This window comes from Lampris incognitus, chromosome 12, assembly GCF_029633865.1.
Source record: "Lampris incognitus isolate fLamInc1 chromosome 12, fLamInc1.hap2, whole genome shotgun sequence".
Taxonomy (NCBI): Eukaryota; Metazoa; Chordata; class Actinopteri; order Lampriformes; family Lampridae; genus Lampris; species Lampris incognitus.
The window spans coordinates 1,329,874-1,356,330 of NC_079222.1; the positions used below are offsets into that span (position 1 = coordinate 1,329,874).

General features: G+C 43.3%; 1 protein-coding gene across 3 annotated transcripts in view; it reads left to right on the forward strand.

Annotated features, from left to right (window-relative positions):
- The first annotated feature begins 9,236 nt into the window (after positions 1-9,236).
- Positions 9,237-26,457, forward strand: part of wdr36 (WD repeat domain 36) — a 77,796-nt gene continuing 60,575 nt past the window's right edge. For 2 of the 3 annotated variants that reach the window (XR_008811095.1, XM_056290648.1), the window contains exons 1-4: positions 9,237-9,930; positions 14,907-14,934; positions 15,876-15,976; positions 26,004-26,121. Coding sequence is in view for 2 of the 3 variants with exons in the window: in XM_056290648.1 (XP_056146623.1) it covers positions 9,775-9,930; positions 14,907-14,934; positions 15,876-15,976; positions 26,004-26,121 (403 nt within the window). In the remaining variant the exon portion in view is untranslated. The remainder of the gene's footprint in view (positions 9,931-14,906; positions 14,935-15,875; positions 15,977-26,003; positions 26,122-26,457) is intronic. The other variant, XM_056290647.1, reaches the window with a different exon arrangement.

Here is a 26,457-nt window from a genome sequence, read left to right on the forward strand (position 1 = left end):
CACTTGTTCAGTAAAACTGGAGGATTGAAATGTCTACTCAGATCTGATGATGGTATTGATAAACTTCCTGTTTCATTATCAGAGTTCCACAAACAGATACTATTGTATTGGAGAATGTTATATGTACATAACTTTCCACCCCACACCACTGGACTTTGGAATAATAGATATATATTATATCGGAACAAGTCTTTATTCTTTAAGGATTGGTATGAGGAAAATATATGGTCAATAGTTGATCTAATGGATCCTAGTGGTGAATTATTAAATTATGAACAATTCCAGACAAAACATACTTTCAAGCCTTCCAAATCAGACTTTACTAAATTACATAAAGCACTCCCCAAAGAATTTGTATCTCTGATGACAAATATAATGACTCACCAACCTATACAGCCACGATTGGCCCCACTGTCAGTTCAAGGGTTTTTAATCTTGGACAAAAAATGTGATAATCATGTTATTAGAAACTGTCTCACTGAAAACTTGTTCCCTGAAAGACAAAACAAAAATGACATTTTACACAAATTTGATAAAAATTCAATTATTAAATTGAGAACAATGTATCTAACATTTCCTACCCCCCCCCCAAAGCGAAGGAAACACACTTCAAACTGATGAATAACATATTACATCCCTCCAAAGAACTACTTAGATCACGGTTTGGTTTAGACGATAATATACTATGTTCATTTTGTGAGCGTGACATAGAAACTAGGGACCATGTATTTTTCTCATGGGGTGTGGTGCTTGTGTTCTGGCTTGACGTTCACAAATGGATAAAGCAAAGGATTTTGTCCTTCCCAACTTGGATTTCTAGACACAATATAACATTTGGTAGGATTTTGCAAAACAAAAACGATGAACTCTGTTGTAATGTAATCCTCTGCTTAGCCAAATTATTTATTCACAAAAATAGATACTTTAAGTCATCCCCCCAATTTGTTGTTTTTTTAAATGAATTTAGATTATACTTGAAATCTTTAAAACTAATGACCGATACAAAAGCTCTAAAGATTTATGAGGTGTTAAGACATTCCCCCACTGAATCAGAAGACTGATATCTTTATTAATTCCCCCTTGTATGATGGACTATGTTTCATTATTTTCAATTAGTGTATGTCATGTATTTAATTTATTATTGTTTGTACCCTCATTTTCATAATACATCACCGTACATTTGTCATGTGACATTCAACCTCTACGCACTTCCTGGTATACTGTATAGAAATGTTTACATACTGTTCCCTTTGGCACTTTGGATATATCTGTGTATTTCTGGATGGAATGTATATTTGCCATGTTTGTTTTGTAATTAACTTTTTTTAAGAATCTGTACATGAATATGAACAATGTTCAATAAAAATATATATATTAAAAAAATGATGATGGCGAGGGTTTTGTGTCCGCCATAAGAGCTTTCAACCTCTGAGGTTTGTTAAAACCCCTTTACAAACGTGAATCGGACGATAAGAGTTTTGTCTGTATAACTTTGAGTTGCATATGCAGTGTAGCGACTTCGAGGGACAACGCAACCACAGGAGCTGCCGCGGCCGGGACGCGAACCCGGATCTCCCGCACCGCGGGAGGCATCGCTAACCGCTAGACTAACGGGTCAGACCCGCCAGCACCCAGCGGCCAGCGGGTCTTCTTATCCATGCACGTTACACTACCCCCCTCCTTCGGGAAGCGCGTCCCCGCGCTTAAGCATATCAGCTCCTTCACGCCTCAGGGCGCATGCGCTTCCGATGGCCTTACGGTCGCTCCATCCCACTTCTGACACCAATGTAGCGACTTCGGGGGACAACGCAACCACAGGAGCTGCCGCGGCCGGGACGCGAACCCGGATCTCCCGCACCGCGGGAGGTGTTAGCGGTGTCTCCCGGCTACGGCAGTTCCTGTGGTTGCGTTGTCCCCCGAAGTCGCTACATTGGTGTCAGAAGTGGGATACGCGCGGACGCGCTTTCCCGAAGGAGGGGGGTAGTGTAACGTGCATGGATAAGAGGACACGTTGGCCATTGGGTAACGGCTTGGACCCTTTAGTTGGGGGGTAAGTGATGTCTCCCGCACTGAGATACGGGTTCGCGTCCCGGCTGCGGTGGTTCCTGTGGTTGCCCCCCGAATTTGCCACAATACTGTTTATGTTTATCCATAGAAGCTGTCACTGCCGTATTTGTTGGATTTGGATTTATACAAGTATTTCTTTTGTATTTCGAGCTGCGTTGAATTGAAACGGCTGTTCCTTCCAAAAAAACCCTCTCACACCCACAGAGCTAAAGTGGGATGTTGTGAACCCCTTACCTTTTATCTATCCATATTTTTACTATCGGAATAAGGACCCTAAAATGATATTTGAATGCCCCGTGTGTAATTCCCCCGGCTTCAAATTTTGGTACCAGGAGTGGGGTCCCTATTCTGATAGTTCGGAAAAATTTTTGTGAAAGCAGCTTAAAATAAATAAATAAATACGGTAGTGGTGAAGAGTGGCCCAGCTGTCCCCTTGAAATAGAGGAAGCAGTGCCTGGTGTGCCGGAGAAGTTCTGGGAGAAGACTGGGAATCCAGAGTTTGGAGAAGACGTCACCAGAGTCCCTCCTTCAAGTCTACCCCGCTGTCCTGTCTCTATCCTTTCTCAAAGTGTATAAGACTAGACCGCACTTTGAAAAAAAAAGGTAAAAAACGGAAAAATGTCAACAGTGAATGAGGAGCACTCCTCAGGGAGTGAAAGGGATGCAGAAGAAATTGATGTACAGGCACAGATTAGCGAACTGATTCGAAAACAGGAACAAGTAACGAATGCAGTTGCCTCAGTGAATGATGCACCCACTAGATCCTACGTTTATGTTCCTAGAGAACGTCACTATTGGCCATTTAGTGGGGATTTTGATGAAGATGGGAGATCTGTTGATGATTTTATCAAAGAGGTTAAACGTGTTTTACATGCAAGAAAGCAATCTGCCCCTGAACGGTTTGACTTTGTCATGTCCCTCCTGAAAGGGCCAGCCTTAAAGGAGGTGTGTTTGAGAAATGATGCTAGAGCTGATCAGATAAGGAAGCTTTTGGGGACAAACGTAGTGCTTCTCAGTTACTGCAGAGCTTTTATAGCTGTAAACAGAGGGAAGGTGAGGACATGTGTGACTTTTCACATGCTTTCTCACAAGCCCCAACCTTAGTGCAGAAACAAAGTCCCGGTTCTGTGGCTAATGGAAAAGTGATACTCAGGGATCAGTTTGTTGAGGGAGTCAGAGACCATTCATTGAAACGAGAACTCCGTAAATATGTCAGAACCCACCCAAATGCTACTGTGATAGAAGTGCGTGAGGAAGCTTCCTTGTGGATTATGGAGGAGTCCGGAGAAAATGTAAAGGTGACTAAAAGTAAAAACATGGACTGTAGTCATCGGACTACCGATGTGCACTGTACAACAGTTACAGCTAGTGAGAAGACAGTCTCTCTAGAGGATGTGATGATGATAATTATTGCAGAGCAAGGGAAAGCCATCAGTAAATTCACTCAGACAGGACAGGATTTGGCTATGTACACCAAGGGCACTGGTGCCTTTTCAGGTAACAACCCTACAGCTCAGTCTAAATTCACAGACGATGGTAAGCCGGTATGTTTCAAGTGCCAGACTGCGGGACATATTGCTAAAAATTGCAGACAGAAGTGTCACAATGCTTCTACAGACCTTGCCTTCACAGAAGCTCAGGGTAACGAGACCCCCCCCCCCCCCGGTTGTAAAGAGTCGGGCAATTCGGGACAGATAGACGACTCACAGAAAGGTCAGCCAACCCGAGAGCAGGTGATAGAGCATGCAATAGGAAAATGCTCAGTAAAAGAGCTTAATATCGGTGGTACTACAGCACATTGTTTAGTGGATACTGGTAGCAGTGTAAGTACCATCACTGAAAAGTTGTTTTGGAAGCACTTGGAGAGGAAGGCTGTGCATTCCACCTCCAGCTGGCTTTGAATAACTGCCGCAAATGGACTAGAGATACCTTATCTAGGTTACCTTGAATTGGAAGCTGAAGCAATGGGTATGAAAATCCCAGATTGTGGCTTTTTGGTTGTAAAGAACTCTAAGAGCTCCCAGGTGACAGAACCCTGTATCATTGGTATGAATATCATTTGCAGTTGTTGGCAATTAGTGCAATCTGAATTTGATACTACACTGGGTGGGACATTCGATTCAGAATGGAGGACTGTGTTTCAGCAAATGCAAAAACGCAATGTTGATAAGAAAGCCATTGCCAGACTCGCTGGTAGAGATAAGGTACACACACCTGCATCATCCGTAGCCACTGTCATGGTAAAGGGAACCCTTAAGGGGGCTGAGAAAAATGCTCAACTGTTGGTAGAACCGGAGAACACACTGTTCCCTCAAGGTCTGGCGGTCATTCCAGCACTGGCGAGTGGTCAGCTTCAAACCGTCCGAGTCCAAGTGGTCAATTTCTCACAAGAGGATGTGTGGCTCTGCCCGAGAACCTGGCTGGGGATTATATCTCGAGTTGACAGTGTTGACAGTGAACAGACCTGTGAAGTAAACTTTCAGCGCATCTCTGCTGATGTTGAGCAGGTCACAGTGGAGAGAAATGATTCTGATGCTCAGAGTAGAGTGCAGTCAGTTATTGACAAGCTTGACATTGGTGGCACAGTTGAAGAGAGAAACAAACTATGTGAGTTACTCGCTAAGTAGTACATAGATGTTTTCACTCATGATGACAATGACCGTGGCTATACCGATCAGGCTAAGCATGAAATTAAGCTGGTTGATGAGGAACCAGTTGCACAACCGTACCGTCGCATTCCACCGACACAGTACAGAGAGGTCCAAGAGCACATTTCAAAGCTATTGAGGAAAGGTGTCATTCAGGATAGTGACAGCTCTTATGCTTCTCCTGTGGTGATAGTACGAAAGGCCGATGGCACTATGCGTCTGTGCGTAGCCTATAGAAAGTTAAATCAGAAGACAAAGAACGATGCGTTCCCACTACCCTGCATCGACGAGAGCTTTGATGCTTTACAAGGCGCAACGCTTTTCTCAATCATTGATCTTGCCAGTGGATACCACCAGGTGGCAGTGTGGCGGACATTAGGGGCTGTGCCTCTCACCCAGCAGGACTGTGAGCTGGGGGCGTGGCTTACGTGCCCGGGCTCGCCAGTGCAGGGTTGTTCCTGCTGCAGTTGGTTTTTGGAGTTGAGGAATAAACATCAAACTCGCCTTGGTCTCCTGTGTTTTCCCTCTTTCCTGCCACAGCAGTAGATAAACGTGACAGGCATAAGACAGCATTTGCAATACCGTTTGGTCTGTTTGAATATCTTCGCATGCCCATGGGTGTTTGCAATGGACCTGCAACGTTCCAACGGTTAATGCAGGCAACAATGAGTGACCTGGTCTTCCAGATTATGCTAGTGTATTTGGACGACATACTAGTGTATTCGCAGAGCTTCCAGAAACACTTAGAGAGGCTAGAAACAGTGCTAAAACGCCTTAAAGAGACAGGACTGTAGGTGAAGTTGGAGAAATGCCATCTCCTTCAAAAAGAAGTGAAGTTCCTGGGGCATCAAGTCTGCGCAGACGGTATGGCTACAGATCCTGGAAAAGTAGCAGCTGTAAAACAATGGCCAGCCCCTGCTACATTGAAGGAACATAGATCATTCCTTGGGTTTTGTAGTTATTATGGAGATATGTTGAGGGTTTTTCGAAGATTGCCGGTCCACTTCATGATGTTGTGAATTTGTGTCTTAATGCTGGCAGCCCAACTAAAGTCAACCAAATGCTTTGTGCATTATGGAACACAGAATGTCAAAATGCTTTTGACGCCTTGAAAGAAAAACTTACCTGTGCACCCATACTTGGTTATGCTGATTTTACCCGTCCATTCATATTAGAGACCGATGCGAGTAGTCATGTCTTAGGAGCGGTCCTATATCAGCAACAGGATGACAGAAAAAGGGTAATTGCATATGCCAGTCGGAGGCTGAGAAATGCAGAAAAGAATGACAAGAACTGTAGTAGCATGAAGCTCCAACTACTGGCACTCAAATGGGCAATAGTAGAGAAATGCCGTGGATATCTGCTTGGTTCAAAGTTCACAGTAGTGACTGGCAACAACCCCTTATGTCGTCTCAAAAGTGCAAAAGTAGGGGCCATAGAGCAAAGGTGGGTAGCGCAGTTGGCCGCATTTGATTTGGAAGCTCAGTATCGTCCAGGGCGGTGCAACGCAGCCGCTGATGCCCTCTCACGGCAGTCGTTAGCAGGGGAGCCTGACACTAACGGGCAAGATGCCGAGTTTGATGACTGTGTTACCAGTTGTACGATGACATGCAGAGGAACTGCACTAGAGCCTGAACTAGTCACAGCAGGGCTTGAGTGCTGTAGAATAAACCACATCCGGGCTCTGGGAGCCGGCGTGTGCCCAGTAGGCACCTACCCTGCCTGGGTATTGGAACAATGAGTTGTGTACATTTCAGAGTCCGGATCCTGTGCTTAGTGTGCTTAGTGTGCTTAGTGTGCTACGGTCTTTTTGGGATCAACAGTGTAAGCCAAATAGTCAGGAAAGGAAGAGTCTCAGTAGAGCTGTTAAGTAAAGCATTGGAGCCAGGGGAAGGAACGAGATGGGTTACTGTTGATTGTCCCGTGTGTAATTCCTCCGGCTTCACTAATGATAATAATAATAATAATCCTTATAATAATAATAATAATAATCCTTAGAATTAGAAAAACAGTTGGGTTCCCGCAGCTATCGCTGCTTGGACCCCTAAAAAAAAAAGAAACACCACGAACAAAAAGCACTTCCTGGAACTTTTTTAAAATACCTTTATTATATGAACCAAAGAACAAAATCTGCTCATGACAATAACAGATTAGCAAATAGTACAAACCAGACTGAGCTATTGCACATTTTTTAGTATTTCACAAAACAATAAAAAATAAGGAAAAAATAACAATAAAAACAAAAAGACAGAAGGAGGTCTAATCAGAAATCAGTATAGCTATGGTTTTGTAAATATGCAAAGCTTGTTTGGTTTGAATACATTTCAGTGCTTTCTTAAAATGTATTAATTCATTCATGGAGACTAAGAATAGTGGCCTGGCCTTAATAAAGCTAGATCTATGGATAAGTTGTGTAGCCATAATAATCAGGCTATCGTACAACATTCCCATATTGTTATCCTCCATTATAACTCCACAGTTAATATCCTTATCATCTAAATCGGGCAAATGAAAGTCCTTTTCAGATATCCAATTTTGAAATAATTCCCAGAAGGCTGTACTATATTTACAAGTACAAAACAAATGTTCTAACGTTTCACGAACAGAATCACTAAACAATTGTTTTTTTTTTCAGTGTTAAATCTTTGTCTCAGAAATTCATCACAAGGACAAATATCATTTATAATTTTAAAATGAGTTTCTTTCGCTTTTGGTGAAATAGGGAGAGTGAGGTATGTGGCTCTAATTCTGCCCATAATCTCTTTAGGGTAATATTTTAATATATTTTATTTCTAATGGTAGAGGGAAGAGTACGGAGGTAAGGGCCCCCCTTACAATTTTGCTTGTGCATTTCTTCTCCGTAAACTCGAGATTGTCTCTGTAACGTGAAGGCATCTGTGGTACTAACACGTCATAAGGCAACGTGCCTTTTATCACATCCACTGTGGAGTTAGAAAACAACGAGACAGGAGACGTGAGAGTAGACGTAGTCGAGGTAGTTTACTAGCTCCAACTTAGCATGTCATACATTCGACAACGACACTGAACTGTCAACCGGAAGCGGAAGTGCATTATCTGACCCCTCGCCTCTTCCCTTAAAGGTACGCCGTCCTCTTAGGTGAATGTCTCTCGTTATATAAATGTGGGTCACCACACCACCATTATTTGTGGGGTTTCCTTGACAACCACTGAGTATCGTGTTTTTGTACACGTCATGTTGAGTTTCTCGGTGAATTCATTGTTCTCTAGAAGATTTCCTCTTGAATCCATCAAATGTAAAACAGACCAAATACCTCTCTCCACCCTGTCGTGATAACACAACGATTCTCTTTGAAACAAGACACATGTGTTATTCCAGATCGCAGAGCTGTGTGGAGCGAAACTGTGCTTATAAACCAGTTTCCAGTATAAGAAGGCCTTGCTGAGGAGATCTAGACAGCTTAACAGGTAGTTTAGCAATACAGAAACCACATCTTACCAGAAAATCTATCCCACCACACTTACTAAATATTTTAGAAGGAATATTAAACCAGAATCCATTATCATTTTGTATGAATTGCTGTAGCCATTTTAGTTTTATCATTCCCTTCATTGCCTCACATTTAAGCCCCCTTCTTCTAATGATTTGACCACATCCCCTTTTCTAATATAATGTTTGTTTTTCCAAATAAAGTTGAAATTTGTTTGATTGGTTGATTTAATTAAATTGTCAGGAATTGCTCATGGAAAAGCTGGATACATAATTCTAGATAATGTTTCAATTTTAGTACGTCCGAAGATTGATAAATCCCTCTGTAACCAAGAACTGAGTATAGATTTACTTTTTTTTATAACAGTCTCAATATTTAGTTCTTCTCTATCTTTACAATCTTTAGTTATAACCATTCCTGAGTATTTGACTTCATTCTTTACTGGAATATCATACAAATCTGTCAGTGGATGGTCATGTCATGGAGAGCAATTAGCTCAGACTTGTTTTGAATGTCAGCGTATTCCAGACGCTTGGAAAACTCGTCCATCCTCGTGGTGACCAGAGGGGTCTCTTCTGCCCCCTGGAGGAAGCGGAGCGTATCATCGCGTTTCCATAACTACGTGACGTTGTGAGGACGTTCCGCCACCACGTCTTTCAGCCAAAGGGAACGTCTCTGTGTGATAAAACAGTCATCCTGGAGAACCTTCAAGGACAACGTTCTCCGACCTTATCGGAACCAAACATGTTTGCTATTAGTAATACACACGACTACGGATTTAGTGAACATTATCGAGCTGGTCGGAATTCGGTCCGTCATGAAAATAAGGCCGGGACATTTTTTGTGCCGACGTGTCCATCGTTTAAAAGATATCACATTGTTTAAAATAAACGTTGACGATAAACTGAAACCCTTTTCTTTAATCATAATTAGAGGGGAGAACCCCCTGCTCAGACGACGTTTCCATGGCGACGTCAGGAAGCGGAACTTCCTCCCGACGAGCGTTGTTCCACGGGGGAAGCAGAAAAACGCAACACCGGGAAGCGAGAAGACCAAACGCACGTGAGACGCGGAGAGGAGGGTAGACGGGACACCCAACAGACACAACCGCGGGGGAGGAAGGTAGACGGGACACCTAATAGACACACAACCGCGGGGGGAGGAAGGTAGACGGGACACCTAATAGACACACAACCGCGGGGGAGGACGGTAGACGGGACACCCAACAGACACACAACCGCGGGGGGAGGAAGGTAGACGGGACACCCAACAGACACAACCGCGGGGGAGGACGGTAGACGGGACACCCAACAGACACACAACCGCGGGGGGAGGACGGTAGACGGGACACCTAACAGACACACAACCGCGAGGGGAGGACGGTAGACGGGGTATTTGAACAGACACACAACCGCGGGGGAGGACGGTAGACGGGACACCCAACAGACACACAACCGCGGGGGGAGGACGGTAGACGGGGTATTTGAACAGACACACAACCGCGGGGGGACGAAGGTAGACGGGGTATTTGAACAGACGGGAAACCAAGCGGCGTCTGGGAGGAAGAGGGAAGAGCAGTTTCCGGTGTAATGGCAGCCGGCGGAGGCGCCGGGAGCGCGCTGTTCTCGGGCTACCGAGCGCTCGGACTCTACTCCAACCACTTGCCGCACGCGCTCCGCTACCACGAGAAGCACCGTGAGTTTTACGTCACCACGGCGGTGGGGAACCGCTTCCATACGTACAACGTGAGTCTTCCAGTCTGCACCGCCACACCATCTTCTTCTCTCATCTTTATTTCATTTCTGCAGCGTTTCCCATTTTTCCTTTTCAGTAATCTTTCCTTTTGTTCTTTTCTGGGATCTTTCCTATTTTCCTCTCCGGGGTCTTTCGTTTTCTTAAGTTTTTCTGTGCTGGGAGGTTGTGTACCAAGGACCTGAAAGTCTTGACTAGCTAGCTGCTTGCTGCTTCAGCTCGTAGTGGGATTGTTCGCCAAGATTTCTGAGATGTTGCAGTTGATCTGGACTTGTTTCTGGGTCTGAAACTGGCTAGCGTACTTTGAGGCTATTCCACTGTCATGGCACTCAACCAGGCACCCAGGTCTTCAAATCCAGCAGGGTTGAGGGCTGGATGACGTGGTGGCTGTGCAAACTATTCCCCAGAGTAGCAGGAGTGGACTAGTTTAGATTACTCATCTCTCTACTACTGCTACTAATAGTAGTAGTACTACTACTAGTACCTTCGCCTGCTCTTGTTAGGGGGCGCCACAGCGGATCATGCGTTTCCATCTCTTCCTGTCCTCTGCATCTTCCTCTATCACACCAGCCACCTGCATATCCTCCCTCACCACATCCATAAATGTCCTCTTTGGCCTTCCTCTTCCCTGGCAGCTCCATCTTCAGCATCCTTCTCCCAGTATACCCAGCATCTCTCCTCCACACATGTCCACACCATCTCAGTCTTGTCTCTCTTGCTTTGTCTCCAAACCGTCCAACCTGAGCTGTCCCTCTAATATACTCGTTCCTAATCCCGTCCTTCTTCATCACTCCCAATGAAAATCTTAATATCTTCAACTATGCCATCTCTAGCTCCACCTCCTGTCTTTTTGTCAGTGCCACTGTCTCCAAACCATATAACATAGCTGGTCTCACAACCATCTTGTAAACCTTCCCTTTAACTCTCACTGCTACCCTTCTGTCACACATCACTTCTGACACTCTTCTCCACCCACTCCACCCTGCCTGCACTCTCTTCTTCACCTCTGGTGGCATGGTGGCCCAGTGGTTAGCACTGTTGCCTCACAGCAAGGTCCTGGGTTTGAACCCACAGGTCCTTTCTGTGTGGAGTTTGCATGTTCTCCCCTTGTCTGCGTGGGGTTTCTCCAGGTGCTCCGGTCTCTTCCCAGCATCAAAAACACATGCATGTTAGGGTAAATACTCCTGTCTGTGCCCTTGACTGAGGCAATAGGAAAAAGAACTGGAGTTGGTGCCCGGGTGCTGCAGCTGCCCACTGCTGCTATACAGTAGGATGGTTACATACAGAAGACACATGTCATCGTAACCAAACAGCTGTACAATGACAAAACAAAACAAACAGTGACTTTCTCTCCCACACTCCCTGTTACTTTGAACAGTTGACCCCAAGTTACAATGTTACAGTTTCATTCAGCAGATGCTTTTATGACCCCAAGTTACAATGTTACAGTTTCATTCAGCAGATGCTTTTATGACCCCAAGTTACAATGTTACAGTTTCATTCAGCAGATGCTTTTATGACCCCAAGTTACAATGTTACAGTTTCATTCAGCAGGCGCTTTTATGACCCCAAGTTACAATGTTACAGTTTCATTCAGCAGACGCTTTTATGACCCCAAGTTACAATGTTACAGTTTCATTCAGACACTGTTATGACCCCAAGTTACAATGTTACAGTTTCATTCAGCAGATGCTTTTATGACCCCAAGTTACAATGTTACAGTTTCATTCAGCAGATGCTTTTATGACCCCAAGTTACAATGTTACAGTTTCATTCAGCAGGCGCTTTTATGACCCCAAGTTACAATGTTACAGTTTCATTCAGCAGACGCTTTTATGACCCCAAGTTACAATGTTACAGTTTCATTCAGACACTGTTATGACCCCAAGTTACAATGTTACAGTTTCATTCAGCAGACGCCGTTATGACCCCAAGTTACAATGTTACAGTTTCATTCAGCAGGCGCTTTTATGACCCCAAGTTACAATGTTAGTTTCATTCAGGAGACGCTTTTATGACCCCAAGTTACAATGTTACAGTTTCATTCAGCAGATGCTTTTATGACCCCAAGTTACAATGTTAGTTTCATTCAGCAGGCGCTTTTATGACCCCAAGTTACAATGTTACAGTTTCATTCAGCAGACGCCGTTATGACCCCAAGTTACAATGTTACAGTTTCATTCAGACACTGTTATGACCCCAAGTTACAATGTCACAGTTTCATTCAGCAGACGCCGCTATGACCCCAAGTTACAATGTTACAGTTTCATTCAGCAGACGCCGTTATGACCCCAAGTTACAATGTTACAGTTTCATTCAGCAGATGCTTTTATGACCCCAAGTTACAATGTTACAGTTTCATTCAGCAGACGCTGTTATGACCCCAAGTTACAATGTTACAGTTTCATTCAGCAGGCGCTTTTATGACCCCAAGTTACAATGTTACAGTTTCATTCAGGAGACGCTTTTATGACCCCAAGTTACAATGTTACAGTTTCATTCAGCAGACGCTTTTATGACCCCAAGTTACAATGTTACAGTTTCATTCAGCAGACGCTGTTATGACCCCAAGTTACAATGTTACAGTTTCATTCAGCAGACGCTTTTATGACCCAAAGTTACAATGTTACAGTTTCATTCAGCAGACGCTTTTATGACCCCAAGTTACAATGTTACAGTTTCATTCAGCAGACGCTGTTATGACCCCAAGTTACAATGTTACAGTTTCATTCAGGAGACGCTTTTATGGCCCCAAGTTATAATGTTGAAGTTTCATTCAGCAGACGCTTTTATGACCCCAAGTTACAATGTTAGTTTCATTCAGGAGACGCTTTTATGACCCCAAGTTACAATGTTACAGTTTCATTCAGCAGGCGCTTTTATGACCCCAAGTTACAATGTTAGTTTCATTCAGGAGACGCTTTTATGACCCCAAGTTACAATGTTACAGTTTCATTCAGCAGGCGCTTTTATGACCCAAAGTTACAATGTTACAGTTTCATTCAGCAGACGCTTTTATGACCCAAAGTTACAATGTTAAAGTTTCATTCAGCAGACGCTTTTATGACCCCAAGTTACAATGTTACAGTTTCATTCAGCAGATGCTGTTATGACCCCAAGTTACAATGTTACAGTTTCATTCAGGAGACGCTTTTATGGCCCCAAGTTATAATGTTGAAGTTTCATTCAGCAGACGCTTTTATGACCCCAAGTTACAATGTTACAGTTTCATTCAGCAGACGCTTTTATGACCCAAAGTTACAATGTTACAGTTTCATTCAGTAGACGCTTTTATGACCCCAAGTTACAATGTTACAGTTTCATTCAGCAGGCGCTTTTATGACCCAAAGTTACAATGTTACAGTTTCATTCAGCAGACGCTTTTATGACCCCAAGTTACAATGTTACAGTTTCATTCAGCAGACGCTGTTATGACCCCAAGTTACAATGTTACAGTTTCATTCAGCAGGCGCTTTTATGACCCCAAGTTACAATGTTACAGTTTCATGCAGGAGACACTTTTATGACCCCAAGTTACAATGTTACAGTTTCATTCAGCAGACGCTTTTATGACCCCAAGTTACAATGTTACAGTTTCATTCAGCAGATGCTGTTATGACCCCAAGTTACAATGTTACAGTTTCATTCAGGAGACGCTTTTATGGCCCCAAGTTATAATGTTGAAGTTTCATTCAGCAGACGCTTTTATGACCCCAAGTTACAATGTTACAGTTTCATTCAGCAGACGCTTTTATGCAAAGCAACGTATGTCTGAGAGTCAATACAACACAAGCAAGGATCTAGTCAGGAGGCGACCACACAAGTAAGTGCTAAAAAACTAGGTTCAAGTCCGAAAGGACATAGGTGTCAACAGGCAGTACACAAAGGCAATGCATAGGGTGCACAGAAGCATTTTTTTTATCTTTATTAATACCATGTAGTTTTGTCACTTGGTTGACTGAAGAGGTCAGCTAGTTGAGTGATGAAACATATCTGTCACTGTTGTGTCCAGGTGAACTGATCCAGCCGTCTGTGATGTCAGGATGTCAGACACTTAACATGCCGAAGGCATCGTACTCAAACACACATCACACACACATCACACACACACACACACACACACGTCCAGTTGATGCATGTGCCTTATGCGTCGTCAGCTGTTGGTACCCCGTTAACTGCCACTGTGGCTGTGTGTCCTGCGTGGCTGCATGTGTATGTGTATGTGTGTTTCTGGAGTCTTTCCTGTTTTTCTTGCTGAACCTTTCCCGTTTATGCTGTCTGGAGTTTTTTATCCAGTTTTTCCTGTCTGGAATCTTCCCTGTCTGGAATCTTTCCCCTTTGATTTCTAGAATCCACCCCCCCCTTTTTTTTCTGGAATTCTTTCTCTCTTTAATTCTGGAATCTTTCCCTTTCGACTTTCTGAAATATTTTGCCTTTTCCATATCAGAATCTTTCCTTTGGCCACTGTGGAATCTTCCTGTTGTTATATTTTCAAGGAAACATTCCCATCCCATTCTGCCAAGGTGGGATGGAAATCCCTTGTTTGAAACTTTAGAGTCTTACGTTTTCTAAATGTTTTTCAAGCTACCGGAAACTTTCCCTGTAGTTTTCCTTAACAGATTTATTTTTCTAACGTGAGAGTTTTCCAGCTTATATACACACTATTGATATATTTCCCATAAAGTTCACAAGAACATTTCCAATCACTCAGCAGTTTCTCACTTCAGGTGAAGGTTTGTCACCCTGGATCAAACTCACATGCAGTGGGATGAAGAGACCTGCACTACCCTCAGCATAAGCACCCAGCTCTAAACAACGTCATGTCATCATGAAAGAACTTTCCTGGAATTCTATGGAATAAAACATTTCAGTAAAAGTACTTAATATATGGTGGCTGGTATCTCTTATGGAATATTTGGCAGAGAATTATGGAAATTTGACACCTTGATGTGTTTGTGTCTCCCGACAGGTCGGCAAGCTGGGTATCACTGCTGTCAGTAAGTCACAAGTTTCCTCGTGTTTCCTGAGGATGCAGTAGCATGGCAGTAGCAGCACTTAGTCTGGTCCTGATGTACGCGATTACTATAAAAGGCCATACCAGACCGTGTTGCTCCAGTGAACTTTTTACGCTCTAATTAGTAATTGCAGTAGAAGTCATCGTATTGGGTATCTGGGTGGCATGGCGGTCTATTCTGTTGCCTAACAAAATGGGGATCTCCAGTTCGAATCCCCCATGTTACCTCCGGCTTGGTCGGACGTCCCTACAAACACAATTGGCCGTGTCTGCGGGTGGGAAGCCAGATGTGGGTATGTGTCCTGGTCGCTGCACTAGCGCCTCCTCTGGTCGGTTGGGCCGTCTGTTCGGGGGGGAGGGGGAACTGGGGGGGATAGCGTGATCCTGCCACGCGCTGCGTCCCCCTGGTGAAACTCCTCACTGTCAGATGAAAAGAAGCGGCTCATGACTCCACATGTATGGGAGGAGGCATGTGGTAGTCTGCAGCCCTCCCTGGATCAGCAGAGGGGGTGGAGCAGAGACCGGGACGGCTCGGAAGAGTGGGGTAACTGGCCAAGTACAACTGGGGAGAAAAGGGGGGGGGTCCAAAAAAAAAAGGAAGTACAAGTATTGTTTTCTTATTAAAGATCTTATTTTCTGATTGTCTTTCATTCAGAAAACAAAAGTGTGTATCACAACATGACAACATCCAAACTCCCTCTTCATACCACACCACTGAAAGATGAAAAGGGGTTAATACTGAATTATTTTTTGATATTTAGCTTGCTGTCTTTCTGTTTGAGTTTAATTAGTTTCCTTCATGTCTTGTTTGGTGTGTGGAAATGTTCCTCCATGACAGTGTAGTGCGATTGCGTGGTTTTTTATTGTGGAAATAAACTCATTCATGACATTCATTAGTTTATTCACTCCCTCCTTTCCTCTCAGGTAACAGCCTGGCTGAGGACATTTCCTGTCTGGCAGCTGACCGCATGTTGGTGTTCGCTGCAGCGGGACAAGAGATCTCTGCCTTCGCCCGCAACAAAGAGGTACGAGCCTGTATCAGGAAGTGAGGGTAGCTAAGCTGCTCTTACATAGGTGCTGATCCAAGTGATGGCATAAGGTTTCTAGTTCATGTGCTCTACAGTCCCTAATCTGAGCATGTCATCTGCTTCACACTGAATTATCCCAAACCAGTAATAATCACAATAATGGATTCCATTTACATTACATTAATTTATATTACATTTATATATACTATTAGATTACATTCATATATACTGTTATATTACATTTATATATGCTATTATATTACATTTATGTTGTAACGTGCACGAATAGGTAGACACGTTAGCCCTTGGCTAACGGGTCGGACCCTTTAGTCGACTGGTTAACGTTGTCGCCCACGGTGCAGGAGATACAGGTTCGCGTCCCGGCTGTGGTGGTTCGTTCCCGGACTGCCCCCCGAATTCGCTACATTGCCCCCTTCCTTACGGATTTGCATCCCCACGAAGTGCCACAGCGAGGATGCGAACCTGGGGCTCCCGCACCACAAGCGACAATGTTAACCAGTCGACTAAAGGGTCCGTGTCTACTTATTTGTGCACGTTGCACTCCTCAATTCATTGCATGGTGTCAGAAGTGGGATGGTGAGACCTTGAGGTCATCGGAAGCGCATGCGCCCAGAGGTGTGAGGGAGCTGATATGCTGAAGCACGGGGACACGCTTCCCGAAAGAGGGGGGTCGTGTAATGTGCACGGATAAGTAGACACGTTGGCCCTTGGCTAAGGGGTTGGACCCTTGAATTGACTGGTTAATGTTGTCGCCCGTAGTGCGGGAGGTACTGGTTCGCGTCCCGGCTGTGGTGGTTCCTGGACTGCCCCCCAAATTCGCTACAATATATACCATATTATATTAGATTTATATACACTATTATAGTATATATATATATACACACACACACACACACTATTACTTTACATTTGTATATACGATTATATTACATTTATATACGCTATTATAGTACATACACTACCGTTCAAAAGTTTGGGATCACCCAAACAATTTCGTGTTTTCCATGAAAAGTCACACTTATTCACCACCATATGTTGTGAAATGAATAGAAAATAGAGTCAAGACATTGACAAGGTTAGAAATAATGATTTTTATTTGAAATAAGATTTTTTTTACATCAAACTTTGCTTTCGTTAAAGAATCCTCCATTTGCAGCAATTACAGCATTGCAGACCTTTGGCATTCTAGCTGTTAATTTGTTGAGGTAATCTGGAGAAATTGTACCCCACGCTTCCAGAAGCAGCTCCCACAAGTTGGATTGGTTGGATGGGCACTTCTTTGAGCAGATTGAGTTTCTGGAGCATCACATTTGTGGGGTCAATTAAACGCTCAAAATGGCCAGAAAAAGAGAACTTTCATCTGAAACTCGACAGTCTATTCTTGTTCTTAGAAATGAAGGCTATTCCATGCGAGAAATTTCTAAGAAATTGAAGATTTCCTACACCGGTGTGTACTACTCCCTTCAGAGGACAGCACAAACAGGCTCTAACCAGAGTAGAAAAAGAAGTGGGAGGCCGCGTTGCACAACTGAGCAAGAAGATAAGTACATTAGAGTCTCTAGTTTGAGAAACAGACGCCTCACAGGTCCCCAACTGGCATCTTCATTAAATAGTACCTGTTAGAGCCTGTTTGTGCTGTCCTCTGAAGGGAGTAGTACACACCGGTGTAGGAAATCTTCAATTTCTTAGCAATTTCTCGCATGGAATAGCCTTCATTTCTAAGAACAAGAATAGACTGTCGAGTTTCAGATGAAAGTTCTCTTTTTCTGGCCATTTTGAGCGTTTAATTGACCCCACAAATGTGATGCTCCAGAAACTCAATCTGCTCAAAGAAGTGCCCATCCAACCAATCCAACTTGTGGGAGCTGCTTCTGGAAGCGTGGGGTGCAATTTCTCCAGATTACCTCAACAAATTAACAGCTAGAATGCCAAAGGTCTGCAATGCTGTAATTGCTGCAAATGGAGGATTCTTTAACGAAAGCAAAGTTTGATGTAAAAAAAATCTTATTTCAAATAAAAATCATTATTTCTAACCTTGTCAATGTCTTGACTCTATTTTCTATTCATTTCACAACATATGGTGGTGAATAAGTGTGACTTTTCATGGAAAACACGAAATTGTTTGGGTGATCCCAAACTTTTGAACGGTAGTGTATATACTATTATATTACATTTATATATACACTATTATATTACCTTTGCATATACTATTATTTTACATTTATATATAGTATACACTATTATATTACCTTTATATACATTATGATATTACATTTAAATGTACTATTATATTAAATTTATATATACTATTATATTACATTTATATAGCGCTTTAACGGCTTACGGCCATGCCACCGTCATAATGCCTGATCTGGGAAGCTAAGCAGGGTTTGGCCTGTCCACCGCCGGGGAACAGTGGACAGGTGGTATGGGAATCCATGACACACACATTCACAGAGGAATGATAGTGATGATGGGGACAGAAACCCAAGATCCATGTTTCGTAGAGCGGTAGAAGAGACGGAAATGTGGACATTGTGAACAAATCTGGCTGGAATGATACTGATATGGCAATAGTTAAGGAAGTAATTGGATGTATTGCAAAACCACTGTAACATGTCCTTTCAATCTGGTAAAGTTCCAAGCCAAAAAAAAAACAAACATTGTCCTCACAAAGGAATTCAGAGACTTGGTTAAAGACTGTGTGCCCAATCATTTTCGAAAGAAAGGGTAGGAGTGAAACCGGTCTGTAGTTTTCAACCTGGGCTGGCTTGAGTGTAGGGTTTTTGAGCATCGGGGTGTCCCGAGCTTGTTTAAATGCGGTGAGGAACACACCCGGATTAAATGAGGAGTTGATTATGTGTGTGACTGCGGGATTATGTCTGGGAGAAATGGCCTGTAGGAGGTTGGATGGTATCAGGGCCAGCAGACAGGTAGTGGGACGAGGGTCTAGCAGAAGCTTGGAGACTTCCTCCTTGGTCAGGGGGAGAATGAGGTGAGTGAGGCACTGTTAGCTGGCAGCAGCAGACAGACGTGGTCAGGCTCAGAGAACTGGTTACTGATGGCAGAAACCTTATCAGTAAAGTAGGAGGTGAACATGTCAGGAGTGAGCAGAGTGGAGGTCGGAGGAAGAGGTGAATTGAGGAGTGACTTAAAAGCAAAAGACATTTTTGGAGCATCAGTGGTGCCACAGATCTTGTTCTGATAGTAAGTGTTCTTAACTGTTTTTAAGCTGGAGGAGAATGATGCTAGGAGACACTGATAGTCACTGAGGTCAGTGGACTCTGGTTTTACGTAATTTTCTCTCTGCCACTCTGAGCCCCGCCCTTTGCTCTCTGATGACCTCAGTGAGCTGCCGTGCTTACATTCTGCATCTTCAGCACATGCCTTGATGGCATGTTGGCCGTCCTCAGGATGCAGGCAGGTGTTTGTTGTGGGAGCTTGCTGTGTTGTCTAAGCCAGAGGTCCCCAACCACTGAGCCACGGACCAGCACCGGGCCACAAAGCATTTGCTGCTACCGGGCCACAAAGAAACAATATGATATTCAATAGTCAAATAAAACCCCAGTCCAGCCGGACTGTGTAACACTAGAGGGTTTTTAATTTGAAATGGATACTTGAAGTGTGTACAATGGTGTAATTTTATCACTCATTCACGTGGCATTCGGCAGACCAATGGTAACTAACTTCATTACTCAGAGATGCACTCAGTCAATTGCTACTAGCAGCTAGCTAGCTACCATGAGTACCGGCAAAAAACAACTCGCTACTAGCAGCTAGCTAGCTACCATGAGTACCGGTAAAAAAACAACTCGCTACTAGCAGCTAGCTAGCTACCATGAGTACCGGTAAAAAACAGACATGGCTTGAGAGGTTCGTCGGAAGATGTAGGGGAGATAAAAGATTTAATGACGATGATAACGCAGAGACAGCAGAGGCTGAGACAGCAAAAAAAAAAGAAAGCTTCCTTCAAGAAGAAATACGGGGAGTCATACCTAAAATGCATCTTTATCAAACTAAAAACACTAAAATTCAAAGATCTGGTGGACTTTAAAACTGCTCAAATTATGTACAACGTGTTAAATCATAAAGTACCCAACAGTATCCAGGGGTTGTTCCAGTTGAGGGAAAGTAATTATGACCTGAGAGGAATATGTACGTTTAAACAAAACCCAGTAAGGACAAATGCAAAATATCATTGTGTCACAACCAAAGGAGTCAAGATATGGAACAACTGCATTGATGAAATGAAAACATGTGAATCAATAATCAAATTTAAAAGACTCTTAAAAAATAATATGTTGAACAGATATGGGATGGGGCTGTGACATCTTGTGTGAGTTGTTCTTGAGTTGTTCTGATGTTGCTCTGCACTTGCTTTGTTCTTGTTGTGTTGAATGAAGCATCTTTGTGTGGTTTATTAGATAGATGCCATGGTCACTGGTGGGAGATGATTGAGTTTTCATTTAAATCACACAGTTCACTGTTGAAGTACTAAAATAGAAAAAGGGGGTAGGACTAGAAAAGTTTTTTTTAACTTCTGCCTAGTCCTTTTCCAACTGCCGAGATTTAAAAAAAATGTTTGATGATGATATTGCTTGCTTTTTTCTCTTTTGTTTTCTTTTATTATACATTTTAATTATTTTTTTTCGTTCGAAATAAACAAATATACTACTATACTACTACTACTATTGTGACCGGTAACTGGCATGCAGGGTTGCCGCAAGAGATTCTGGGCCCCATGAAAGAATATACTATTGCCCCCCCCCCCCCCCACCCACCTAAACCACCCATCAACCTAGAAAACCCAGTTGAATTTGATGTTTGATGAAGAACTATTTCATCGATAGAAGATTACTTGATGCACTGCGAGAAATCCACTGAAGGCTATCTTTTGTAAATTTAATAGAATACAGTAAATACAGTAATCAGCAATCCAGTAAAAAAAAAAAACATTCATCAACTTATTCAATTAAATTAAGATTTAAACACAATGACAAAAAGTACAATCATACAAAAAGTAAAAATATAAATTCAATGGGGTGGTATTTTTATCTAAATAACAGAAGCGCTACTATAAAACTATGTGGAGTCCATGGCTGTTAGTTTACCATACAGCTCTTGGCTGCATGGTCTTGGAAATACTAATCCACAGTGTCAAAGATGAGGAAATACGTTTGACTAATAACGCTTTAGCCTCCTTTACATTCTCCGAAATCGTCTATTCCTGGCCTAGTTTATCTCTAGTTTACAATGTAATCAGCAAGGGGCAAGACGTAGGCTATTACAATGTAACAACGCCGGGGCAGTTGTTACAGTAGGTCTATAGCTGTGAAACGAAACTGTATTCTCCCAGCCCATGACTTAAATGCCATAAGCCAAATGCCGGGCCTTCTTGCTAGCAAAATCGTGAATCAAATCCCTGAAGTTAAGTGATAAAGCCAACTTGCTTTCGACTGACAGTATTGCAAGGTTGTTCAACCTCTCCTGAGACATTGCTGATCTCAGATAGCTCTTGATCAGTTTCAGTTTGCTAAATACCCTTTCTCCGCCGGCAACGGTAACCGGGAGAGTGCAGAAAATCCTAAGAGCAATGCAAACCTCTCCAAAAACGCTCTGGAGTTGTATTTTATAGATTGCATTCAGGAGACCAAGAGAGGTACAGTCAGAGGGTAAAGTGGCAGAAAATATTGTATTAAGATGCCTGATTTCACTCTCAAACCGAGGTGTGAGGTCCTTTGTGTACTTCATTATCAGTGGCTGACACACAGAAGCAATATTACTGTCACTCAACTGCCCAACTTTAAGTATGGCCGCAGATTTTTCGACAATGTTTGCTGTGGTTTGGAACCGAGTGTCCAAGTCACTTATTACCTGGTGCGTGGCAGTGAAAAACACAGTGTTAGGAAATGTTGTTTCTGGCCTGTCCTCCTGACCTGTTTTTTCAGAGGTCTCATCATGGAACCTCTTCCTGCTCCTCATCTGTGCTGTTGTCACTGTCCTTTGCATCTTCTTCTGCCTCTGCCTCTTAACCTCTGCTCTCTTCTCTGGCTGCCTTGCTTGAAGAGGGCCCTATCCATAAGGTACATCATTCATAATCTGTCCTATAATAGTATTAACACAGTAATACATAAATATATTACACCAGGTGAGCTATCTTAAATGTTATCTAGCTAGCTAACAACCTTATTTTAATGTGCCAGTGGTCAATGTTATTGCAATTACTGGAAGAACTAGATGAACTAAATGTGACAATTAGCTAAAGTTGTATTCAATGCTTGCTTGCAAGCTAGCTACCTGCTCACATGGTGATACGTCATACATTAAAATATTCAAAATCAGTTTGCATGAGCCTTAACCCCAAACCCCTACTGCTCACCTCCTTCTCCTTCAACTGGGAGGTGGGTTGAGGGAAGGGTTTCTGATCTCTGTGCATGACGAGGGCAGACGTGATTAAGGAGTGAACAAGCTTGCCATCATGTAATGATATGCTAGTTAGCTAGCCTAGCATACTAGCTGCCGGATATAGGCTCAAATTCACTAAGCTCTAGTTACAGTGGGGAGAACAAGTATTTGATACACTGCCGATTTTGCAGGTTTTCCCACTTACAAAGCATGTAGAGGTCTGTAATTTTTATCATAGGTACACTCAACTGTGAAAGACGGAATCTAAAACAAAAATCCAGAAAATCACATTGTATGATTTTTAAGTAATTAATTTGCTTTTTATTGCATGACATAAGTATTTGATACATCAGAAAAACAGAACTTAATATTTGGTAAAGAAACCTTTGTTTGCAATTACAGAGATCAGATGTTTCCTGTAGTTTTTGACCAGATTTGCACACACTGCAGCAGGGATTTTGGCCCACTCCTCCATACAGATCTTCTCCAGATCCTTCAGATTTCGGGCTGACGCTGGGCAACACGGACTTTCACCTCCCTACAAAGATTTTCTATTGGGTTCAGGTCTGGAGACTGGCTAGGCCACTCCAGGACCTTGAGATGTTTCTTACGGAGCCACTCCTTAGTTGCCCTGGCTGTGTGTTTCGAGTCATTGTCATGCTGGAAGACCCAGCCACGACCCATCTTCAATGCTCTTATTGAGGGAAAGAGGTTGTTGGCCAAGATCTCGCGATACATGGCCCCATCCATCCTCCCTTCAATACGGTGCAGTCGTCCTGTCCCCTTTGCAGAAAAGCATCCCCAAAGAATGATGTTTCCACCTCCATGCTTCACGGTTGGGATGGTGTTCTTGGGGTTGTACTCATCCTTCTTCTTCCTCCAAACACGGCGAGTGGAGTTTATACCAAAAAGCTCTATTGTGGTCTCATCAGACCACATGACCTTTTCCCATTCCTCCTCTGGATCATCCAGATGGTCATGGGCAAACTTCAGACGGGCCTGGACATGTGCTGGCTTGAGCAGGGGGACCTTGCATGCGCTGCAGGATTTTAATCCATGACGGCGTCATGTGTTACTAATGGTTTTCTTTGAGACTATGGTCCCAGCTCTCTTCAGGTCATTGACCAGGTCCTGCCGTGTAGTTCTGGGCTGATCCCTCACCTTTCTCATGATCATTGATGCCCCACGAGGTGAGATCTTGCATGGAGCCCCAGACCGAGGGAGATTGACCGTCATCTTGAACTTCTTCCATTTTCTAATAATTGCGCCAACAGTTGTTGCCTTCTCACCAAGCTGCTTGCCTATTGTCCTGTAGCCCATCCCAGCCTTGAGCAGGTCTACAATTTTGTCCCTGATGTCCTTAGACAGCTCTCTGGTCTTGGCCATTGTGGAGAGGTTGGAGTCTGATTGATTGAGTGTGTGGACAGGTGTCTTTTATACAGGTAACAAGTTCAAACAGGTACAGTTAATACAGGTAATGAATGGAGAACAGGAGGGCTTCTTAAAGAAAAACTAACAGGTCTGTGAGAGCCGGAATTCTTACTGGTTGGTAGGTGATCAAATACTTATTTCATGCAATAAAATGCAAATTAATTATTTAAAAATCATACGTGATTTTCTGGGGTTTTGTTTTAGATTCCGTCTCTCACGGTTGAAGTGTACCTATGATAAACATTACAGACCTCTACATGCTTTGTAAGTGGGAAAACCTGCAAAATCGGCAGTGTATCAAATACTTGTTCTCCCCATTCTATATTTGGAGCAAATTTGCACTCATCTAATTTTCGGTGCCAGTAAATAACTGAAATTACCCTGACACTGCACTGTAAGTTAACTTTACTTGAAGTTAGCTAGATCATCCACGCAGTGATTAAGCCACACAGAATAGCTATGTTGGCTAAGTTAGCTAGGTACATGTTATGGGCACAAAAGGCAGGGGCCGTGAATAAATACATTTCTTTTGAAAAAACGTTGTGACTAGCTGTCGCCCCTTAATGTCACTCGCAGCTTTTTTTGTCTTTCTTTTCTTTTCTGACAACCTGATTTAGGTTTGGACGACATCTCTTCGTCTCTTCACCTAACATTATTCTACTGGAATCAACTGTTCTAGGCTAGCACGCTCTGTAAGACTGAACCATGCAATGCATAGGGAGAGGGGTGAAATAAGGCCAATCCATCCTGATAATTTTGCCAAATATGGAGAAACAAAACACAAGTTCGTTTCATTTTTAACTTTTTAATACATACAATTATAATTTTAAGTACATTCACTTACTTATGATAATAATAAAAATAATAATAGTGTTCTCTGAAGGGCCCCTGTCAGTGCTGGGCCCTTGGAATCGTCCTAACTTCCCCCACTTAGGGCGCCCCAGCTCGCATGGTCCGAGCCCCCTGTGTGTGAATGTGGAGACGAGCTGTCTAATGAGGCAATGAAGCCCTCAAAACTGCTTCGGCACCTTGAGTCCAATTACCCTGCACTTAAAGACAAACCCGTGGAGTTCTTCGAGTGAAAGCAACACGAGCAATGTGCCCCTCCCCCGGTCAGCCGGAATATTGTCAATATTAAACCGATCCACAGTGCAAAAAAGGTTGGGGACCCCTGGTCTAAGCAACCCGGTTGGGATTTGGCATGGTTCGTTGGATTCATTCTTGTTCTCCATTTTTGTAAATAAAATTATATGTAAATAAAAACACAATGATCAAACAGTTAAAGTGTTACGTAATGAAATGCTGTGGGGAACATGGAAGTTTCTAAACAGGATTTAAATGAGGTTCCGCTTGGCACAAGTCCAATCTTTCATGTCGTTTTTTCCAGTTGTGAGCTGCACAATGCACGAACGCTGCCTTATGACACACTTTGGCTGTTCTTCCCCATCTGAGATACAACGATGCAAAGAAAGAAATAAAAAGCTTGAAGGTCAAGGTGTGTGAGCCTTTTGAAGAGTTCCACATGTAGGCGGAGACAAGCCTACCTCATTTACAGGACTCAGTTTTCTTGGCACAGGTTTAAACAATCCTACCTTTCCACCTATTTGCAATACACTGTAAAATTCAGACAGTTGTGTGAGTCACAAAATTAGCTTTGTTCAGACACCAGGTATGCCTTCCAAAGCATCAAGACTTCTGTAACGGAGAAGTCCAGGTAACTTGGTTTCTGTAAGTCAGGGTGTCACCAGCATTGCGTATGAGACACACTACATCATGGTGCATGACTCGTTATTTGAATGACACAACTCAAACAAGGGAGATGTTTTCTTTCAAGATGCTATGCCAGGGTTCGACAGAGGGACAGGTGTGTCTGGGGTGGTTGATCAGTCCCACTGGGAGGGGGGAGGCACACCTGGGCCAGCCTCTGGCTAGCTGACCACAGCTGTTTCAGCCGTTTGGTGTAGGTGGGGTTTGGTGGAGGCGGGGAGATCAGTTCTTCCATCTGAGTGTGTGTTTGAGGAGGTGTCCTGCCACACTGCTGTGTTTTAATGTGTTGTGGGTGGGTGGAAATGGTAATGTGTGTTTCTCAGATTATAAATTACTTGTGTGTATTAATGGTGTGTATTAACGTGTTGTGTATTGGTGTGTATGTGTGTGCTCATGTCAGGTTGTGCACGTGTACCGTGGACACACGGCGGAGGTTCGATTCCTCCTCCCCCTGGGAAATCACCTGATCTCTGCTGCAGTTGATGGCACCCTCATCGTCTGGGACGTGGAAGCAGAAGGTAATGCAGTACTCTACTAGTACTTAAATAGTGTTTTGCTATGATGCTAATCACTAATACTTAACAAACACTATCATTACTTTAGTACGACTTTAAAGCGACTATAGACAACTTTTCCCCTCCCCTCTCCGTGTTCCCAAGTGGTGTTATTGTGCTATTGCCTTTCTCGCAAAGACAGCCAGACCACTCTCCGTTTAGTAGCAGCCGGCTGCCGTCCAAAACAAGAAACAGTTTCACTGTATTGTTTATAAGGGTGGGGACACCTGCAGTCACTGTATTGTTTATAAGGGTGGGGATACCTGCAGTCACTGTATTGTTTATAAGGGTGGGGACACC